The 8684-nt window shown below is 38.2% G+C and overlaps 1 protein-coding gene across 1 annotated transcript in view; it reads left to right on the top strand.

Moving 5' to 3' along the window:
* The window catches only part of ube2j1 (ubiquitin conjugating enzyme E2, J1), a 27546-nt gene that overhangs the window by 13944 nt on the left and 4918 nt on the right, over positions 1-8684 (top strand). Inside the window, exons 2-6 of the mRNA XM_015400730.1 lie at positions 875-948; positions 2001-2132; positions 2446-2530; positions 7524-7629; positions 8476-8677. Of these exons, the coding sequence (XP_015256216.1) occupies positions 875-948; positions 2001-2132; positions 2446-2530; positions 7524-7629; positions 8476-8677 (599 nt within the window). The remainder of the gene's footprint in view (positions 1-874; positions 949-2000; positions 2133-2445; positions 2531-7523; positions 7630-8475; positions 8678-8684) is intronic.

Genomic DNA, 8684 nt, shown 5'->3' with positions numbered 1-8684 from the left:
AAGCCATGATCTGCTTATCTGTTCTCCATTTTTCATTTGGATGAAATAATAGCTGCATGAATCATGACAGCAGACAAGATAGAGGAGAGCAGGAGGCGGGGTTACCAATCTACTTGCTCTGGAGAGCAGAGTTCGCTGCTTTTAGATGTTGTCTCCAAAGTCTCCGGTAGCAGAAAAAAAGTCGCTAGATTTTGCACTAGGCGCTTTATTTAAAATCAAAGTTCTAGAGGGTCTGAAAAGTGGCTAAATATAGCGACTAAAGCACTAAGTTAGCAGCACTGCTCAGGCAGTACTGCGGCAGAGGCGGAGGCACATTTGCATTCACCGCGACACACGCAGGTGACCTGGTTTCTGAGCATAAATCAGCCTTAAGGGAGAGCCCAGACACACTACAGAGAAAACTCATTTATGCCGCTTGTATCCGGGATCTCATTCCTTTGGTCATGACCCAAAGCTCATTAACATGAGGGTAGAAGCTGGCAACATCTTACTGGTTATTATTATTTATCCAGGAAATACGTGTCTTTCAAGATAGAAACCAAACTTTACCAGGAAACATCAGACACAAGGTGATAAAACGTAAACAGCCCTCACCCTACATATCCTTTACTCAGGAATTAAAAGATGTAGGGATTATATTTCACATTTCTTAGCTCTTTAGCTTCCCTGTGTTTCACCTTTATAACTGTAAAAGTGTGACACTCCCACTGAAAGTGCAGATGGAGTTTAATCCTTTTTCCTGCTTTATCTGTTTATATCTGAGCTGCTGTAGCCTACATGTCTGCACACCTGATGTGAATATAGAAGTTAGACCAAAATGGCAACTTTTAAATCTGTTTGGTTGCTAACTTGTTTTCATTATTCTCTGTCCAAGCGGTGAAGAGGCTTATGAAAGAAGCTGCAGAACTGAGGGATCCAACCGAGCATTACCACGCCCAGCCACTAGAGGTAAGTCTACAACAGCCTCACTCACAGGGTTCATAGAAAACTTTACACAGCTTTACAGGATATATCACTTTGTCTGTGGAAGGGAGAGGTCAAAGGTCAGAATAGAACAGAATGGACTGAAATGAAGTGACATAACCTTTATAGTCCCACAGTGAAGGAAACCTCATGTTACAGCAGGAGGTAAAATGTTCTGGTGGAGATTCTCAGTCATCCATTGGGGCATTGCAGGCTAACAAAGAAGCCAAACGACCCCCATTCCAAAGTGGTGGACCCGTTCATTCATTTCAACTTTCATGTTTTCTAAACTGAAACAAGGCTTTGTTGGGCTGCTGATCAAATCCTGGAACTCAACACTATTTCTGCCATTTTGAATTGAAAAAGCTTCCTGGATGAAAGAGAAACGTCTTTAAACTTGGAAACAAAGTCACGTGGATTGTTTTTAAACTTTTTTATAAAGAGCGGGAGCTAAAGCATGAATGGCCTCATACAGACAAACAAAAGCAACAGATATAAAAACCCATAAATATAAGAAAGAGTTTGTAACATAAGGAGAAAACTGCTCAGTTATCCGTTGTTAAAGCTAGCATAACAATAAAACAGTGCGCAAGTGAGCAGAGAGACCTGAATGTGAAAAACTTGTGTGTATCCATAGAAACACCAACAGACTGTCTACAAGCAAGCAAAGCATCTTTGTTTGGAGCAGTGATGACTAGAAAGTCTAAAATATTATTGTCTATTACGCCAGTAAAAGTGTAAAAGTACAGGAACGTTTTTCTACAATTCTGGATGATAACTTCCTTAGACTTCATCTTCTTAGTTTTATAACTAATGGTAACAGTGTCAGCTTTAACTTTGCATCGTCTTGAAAAACTGTTTATTTTGGTTTGTGGGGCAGCACTGAGTCAAACCACAAAAAAATTTAATGTCTGGGACACACGTTGAGACACACTTAATATTATAACTGTTCTGATGGCATTTTTAGTGAAAAACATAATTAATTTCTCAGCTTCACATTCAAATCGATGCTTATTTTCATTTCCTTCTGCTTCCAGGACAACCTCTTCGAATGGCACTTCTCTGTTCGCGGGCCTCCAGATTCAGACTTTGACGGTGGGGTGTACCATGGCAGGATAGTTCTGCCCCCAGAGTACCCCATGAAGCCTCCCAGCATCATCTTGCTAACAGTAAGACACAGAAAAGCCTGGTTTTTTTGTCAAGTTGATCACATTAGATCTGTAAAGACAGTAGAAGGTCAGCCAGCCCTCCATCTGTTAAAACACCTGCTGGATCTGCTGCCCACTCTGGATCATTTCTCCTACTGTTCTCCTCTCTCTCATTGTATTCTGTATTTCACAGACATTATTTGTGCTTTTTATCATTTTTATGCCAGAAATGGTCCTTTGCTGTCAGGCGTTAGACAGATATGTGATGACGTGTTTTTTCTCTGGCCACCAGCGCTTTGCCTCCAGCTCGTTTCTTTTTTGTTCTTCCTTGCAGCCAAATGGGAGATTTGAAGTCGGGAAGAAGATTTGTTTGAGCATCTCAGGACACCACCCAGAGACCTGGCAGCCTTCATGGAGCAGTAAGTATGATCCAGAGCCAGGTCTGATCCAGCCTTCTGGTTCCTTCTCTGTTTAATAATCTGCTAATAACTGCAGAAGGATGAGAGCATTTTCTGCATCTTTAGATGTTTGAGAGCTGGAGTTTTTTTTAAAGCTGGTTTGGATGTCAAACATTTAGCTCTGTATGTGATGCGTCCTTATAGAGCTAAGAGGTGTGTACCAGTACATGGCCATCAATGTTAGTGCATGTTTAGCTTTTAAATTCATGTTTTGGTTCATTTTCAGTACGCTTCACTAAAGAACAAGAAAAAAGTGCTGATTAATTTTATTAAAGGGGCAGAGCCAGGTTATGACATTTTCCTAATATAGACTTAGACCTAGACAACGTTTATTGTCATTTTGTATAGAAATTAATTTTCGGTTTGTCCAGCTCTCATGACTTTTCCATTTCTTAAACTACAGGTAAGCATAAATGAGCTATATATCTGTTATTCTTGTGTTTTACTCTTTGTTTTTGCTCAGTTTGTCAGTAAATGAAGTTAATATATACAATAAAAACATTACTTGACTGGAGGTACTATTCTGCATATTTGCCTAGAAGGTAACTGAGCTTTAGTGAGTTAGCGTCTCTCAGGGAAGTTGTGGAAATAATGAAGAAAATTCCAAGATCAAAAATCTTTGATTGTAAGAGAGAAAAGACTGGATCATGGCTCTGAATGCAGCATGATGTTCGCTGAGGCCACGGCTTCAGACACGGCTGCTGACGAAACACTTAGTCTCTGCAGTTTATTGACAAACATTATAAATAGGCAGAGGTTGGTAGAGTACACAAAAAATGTACTCAAGTAAGAGTAGCACTAAAGTATTTGGTAAAAAGGCTTCTAAAGTACTGGCTACCTATGATCATAACAATTTAATATTTTGCAAACATTTTAAATTGAACAAAATATTAAGTGATATGAAAATTTTCAGTTTTGAAGAATATGATAAGAATAATCATATGTAATTACCCAATAAAACTTTACTTATAACATACATTTCTGAGTTATAAAACGTACGAAATGGGTAATCACAGCATTTAGAACAGGTTAAATTATAGAGTACTGTATTTTCACTCGACCTTAAAATGATACGGCAGACTCAGCAGATGGAAAATACATTTTACCAATAAATCTTGAGTACGAAAAAGAAGAAAGAGTGACTCTTAATGGTGGATGTGTGTTTAGAACAAGCTTGTTTTCATTAAGTGAAGTTACTGACAATAGATAGAGCAGCCAGAAATGTTACTCAAATAATAGTAAACAGTATGATGCTGTAGAATAATTACTCCCTGCCTGAATGAAACAAAAAGAGCGAGGTGCCTTCTGCCGTCACAGCTGCTAAGATTGAAAAGGCTACGCAAGATCAGCAATCATCTTACTGCGGAAATAATATTTAAATACATTTTATTTACAATTATTTCAATGAAAAGGTTTTAGCCTTTAGTTTAATTAATAAATCTAACTGAAATATTGCTGATCTTGATGCTTTATCCCTGTTTATGTTTGTTAGGAACAGGAAATATCTTCTAGCTGGGTGTTCTTCCAGGACGCTCTGGGAAGGATTGACTGGAACTTATGTTGACGATGACGTCAGGGTGACCTAAAAAAAAACAAAAAACTTTAATATCTCTAAAACAACTGCAGCACATGTAATCTTTATTATTTTACATTTTCATTTTAAATGCCCTAACCTGCACTAAAGCAGCAATAACAATTCAGTCTACTTGTTGAGTTTTTTTCACATTGGGGCGGTTTCTGCTTCACGCAGCTGAAGCTCCTCCCATTTGATGGGATGGTCCAGGAAGTAAACACTGCGCCTGAACTAACTTGCGGAAATCCCCGCCTTCATCGCATGCTGTGTGAACGCATCATAAAGAAATCCACCATCAGCTCAACTGTGAGCCAACTACATTCCACAAATACAGACAATCTGTCAAAACATGACAACTTGTAATTTTCACTTCTTTTTTTTGGCGTTACAAAACATGTTCTATCCTGGAATAAATCGGCTCATTTTGTCCCCAGCGCTCCACAGAAAAGCAATATCCAGTAATATCCGTAACAATCAACCTTTTTTTTTATGGAGAAGTAAAATATCAGCACAAAAGAACATTTTTTGTGTGTCTTCTGAAATATCTCCACCACTTTAGATGATCTTATCTACCTTACATGGGCTTATTCACCAATCTGTTTGCTCCCAAAATCAAGAATAAATTCCTTCCTCAGTATTCACTTCACTCAGGAGTGAAACGAAATGACTAGATACGCCCAGAAAATGTTTAATGGAGAGAAAATCGTTCAGAGAAAATCTGTTTAAAGCTCAATAAAGTAATGGGTTTTTTGGGGGGGGTTAGTCATACAATTAAACCAGTTTGGTACTTTCAGTTCTAATTTGGATCAGATGTGACAAATGAACATTTTGTATAAAAGTAAGGTCACAGTTTCACAAACATTAGGACCTAGAGATCTGAAATTGTACACACTTGTTCACAACATGAACAGTGTAATAAGTTGTAAATGTCCACTGACTCCACTCTGGACAGAAATATCAGCTGTGCTGCTGCCATCAACACCTTTGTTTCTAGATGTTGGAGATCAGCCTGTTTTTCAGTGTAGTCCTGTTGCTTCTTTGCTCTATGCTTCTTTTTCTATGTCTGCTTCTGTCTCCTTGAACCCCAGTGAGCCTGGTTCTGCTGGAGGTTTCTTTCTGTTCAAAGGGAGTTTTTCCTCTCCACTGTCGCTAAAAGCATGCTTAGTGTGAGGGATTGCTGAAGAGTCAATGAGTCGATGCAATCAACTGTCTGCTGTCTCCATGCTGTCTCCATGCAGGCTGAGTCCGCTCCAGTAGCACAGGCTGGTACCAGTGGAGATAAAGCTCCAGCAGTCACCCCGGCAGAGGCCTCCTCTTCTGCAGAGCTACAAGCTGATGAGCGGCACCAAGCTGGACAGGTGGGTAACAGGCAGCCATTTTGGATTACACTGGAAGCCTCTATTTCTGCTTTGTTTGGTTGATCGATGGGATCAAAGCTTCTTTCTGCTTTTAGTGTTGGTGGAAGATTTAACACATTAACATTAAAAAAGAAACACCTTCTGCTTCTGCTGCTTCTATCGTGTGCAGTCTGAACGTAGCATAACACATGCCTTTAGCTGACAGAGCACTTAGAGCAGGAATTATATAAAAAAATTAAAAAAAAATATATATAAACATTTTGCATTTAAGACAAAAAAGAAAATTTCTTCAGTCAATCTGGTCTATCCAGAAATCCTCTAGTGGAAAATCTTTAGTTTCACCTGGTTTAATTTCATAAAATAATTCTTTAAGGAACCTTTGGCTATCCGATTATCAATCAATTAATTGAAAATATAATCAACAGATTAATCAATTTGCAGAATAATGGTTACTTGCAGCCCTGATCATGTGACCATGTGAAGAATTGATCTGTTTGCTTTATTAGAGAAACTCCCTCAGACTCCCAGGGGTCTTTGACTTGTCAGGTCTCTCAAGAATACAGGTTTGTTTTTTTGGCAAAAATGTTTCCTTCCGCTCAACTTTCTATGAATATGCTTGGATGCAGCTGCTTCAGCGTGAAGGTTTTCCCTCTGTGTGACGGATGTTTCCTTCTGGACATCTGTCCCATCTGCAGTCTTCGCCCTGAGGCCAGAATAAGGTCTTTATGTAACACTGGACATTAAAGTATTCTTCTTGAAGTTGGAGTTATATAACATTCTCATTTTCCAAGACACTGGACTTTGCCTTTTCATTATCTGAAGGCCATGATCATGAAGATTACAAGAAATAAGGCTTAGAAGGTTTTGCTCTTGGTGTGATGATTAATATTTAAGTATTACTTCCAGTAACCAGAAAAAAATAAATATTCTAATCCAAGAAGCTCAGTTGAGGGAGGAGTCACTGACCTGTCAGAGCAGGAGACATTAAGATGACCCTGATGGGGAGAAGAATAGAATAGAATAGAATAGAATAGAATAGAATAGAATAGAATAGAATAGAATAGAATAGAATAGAAAATCCCTTTATTGTCCAACAATGGGGAAAGTCTGGTGTTTACAGCAGCAAAAAGATAATAGAAATAAATAGAAGATTCTATTCTATTCTATTCTAAAAGTGGGCCCTATAAAAATGTATAAAGATAACAGAATAGTGAAGAGAGATAAACAAATAAAATNTAAATTTTAGCTTTCAAATAAGATGCATCAGAATTAATAGGGATTTATAATATTTGTTAACAAGCTATAAGAATGTTGGAGCTAAGGTGTTAACAGTCATTTTTTTGTTAAATTTATTACTGACACAAAAAGCAAAGTTATTTCACGTGCTCTATAAATTATTGCATAATTTCCTTTAAACAAAACAGGAGAGAAAGTCTAACTAATTTCATCACTGCAGATTTTTAGTATGATTATTTCTATTTAGAAAATAAGAAGACTCACAGTAGGATCAGAGAAGTGATATATATGGTAGTGGTTTTTAACCGGTTGGTTGGTCTGACTTCTTCCACTGTCAGATTAAATGAGCTGTAATCATGATGATAGAAGCTCCAGGCTTTACCTATAGGAGTATATCGGTGCTTTCAGACGGTCAGCCTAACGAGGTTCATCGTTAGTATCTTAGCAACAGAACTGAGGAACAAGACATCTCATAGACAGTTCTTTGAATCCATAACTTTGTGATTATTCTCTTAGAAAATTTGTAATCATATAATAGTTTGTGACAGTCGGATATTGACCAGCTCTTTTTATTTTATTGTCCTTGATGTAATTTGATGTTTATGTTCTTTAAAGTCTGATGTAGATGATCCTCTCATGGTTTAGATAATAACTGCGGCTGAGCGATGAACGTTCAGCTTTAAACCTACTGAATGATTATAAGGTTGTTTAACCCTATGATGCTATATAACCTTCATAAAACCTTTCTCTTCTTTCTCTTTTGCTCGTCGTGTTTTTTGTCTCCCAGTTCGAACTGCGCTGATTGCCATAATTGGTTTCATGCCTACCAAAGGTGAAGGAGCGATCGGATCTCTAGATTATACCCCAGAGGAGAGAAAGGCTCTGGCCAAAAAGTAAGGCTGTCTTTAAGTTCCTCCACAGATATAAGGATGAGCAGTTAATGCTCTTTACTGTGTAGATCCATGCTACACAGATGTCAGCCTATAGTGTTATCATCAGACACTATAGGCCCATCCAGGAAACTTTTTCAGTTCTATTGAAAAATCTTCCTGGATGGGAAGTGAAATGTCTTTAAACTTAGGAAAAAAAGTCCAGTATATTGTTTTTAACTTTATTGGAACGACCATGATTAGGATGACTGAGAATCTTCACCAGCATATTTTTTTATGATTGTTTTTATTTTGTCTACATGTATTTTATATGGTGCTGCTTTGTATTCTATGCCTCATATTGTACAGCACTTTGTGACGCCTGCCTGAGAAAGGTGCTATCTAAATAAACCTACTTAATTTAAGAAATGTTTACTGACTTTCAGAACGTTTTTGCAGGGCAGTTCCCTCCTCTGTTAGCAGACTCGATCAGGATCAGCTCGTTGATTTATTGGCACATTTAATAAATTCATTAGACAGATTTTACTCTAATTCCAGGTGTTCCTTTTTTTCAATTTATAAGACTGAAAAGCTGACATTTTTTTCAGTTCAAATGTTATACAGCACAAAAAAGCCAGTTGAAGGTCTGGAATATGAATATTTAAATACAATGACAAGTTCTTCATAGTGAATAAAGTCAACGCTAACATGGCTTCTCCACAGACATGATCATCAGAGGTGGAGGAGATTCACAGCTAAGATGGGACAATCTTTTAACACCACAGATGTTTTAACTTTGACAGAATGAGACAGAAAAAAACACTAGTGGAGCTGTGAGACCAAAGACCTGCTTTGCTTTGCTCCTTCCAGGTCTCAGGACTTCTGCTGTGAAGCCTGTGGCTGTTCGATGCGTTCTGCCCTCCTGCCTCTGACCTCCAACAGTAACCCTAGTGCAGAGGATCGCCAGGCCAAAGAACTGGCTCAGCAAATCAATTTCAAGGTAAAGATGACGGCATGGAGGTGCCTTCCTTCACAGCTCATCCAGGCTTTCCTGGAAAATGTCAGCTCTTTTTAATCCG

The sequence above is a fragment of the Cyprinodon variegatus genome, unplaced genomic scaffold, assembly GCF_000732505.1.
Source record: "Cyprinodon variegatus isolate N-32 unplaced genomic scaffold, C_variegatus-1.0 Scaffold1140, whole genome shotgun sequence".
Classification (NCBI taxonomy): Eukaryota; Metazoa; Chordata; class Actinopteri; order Cyprinodontiformes; family Cyprinodontidae; genus Cyprinodon; species Cyprinodon variegatus.
This window is presented reverse-complemented; position numbering and strand designations above follow the sequence as displayed.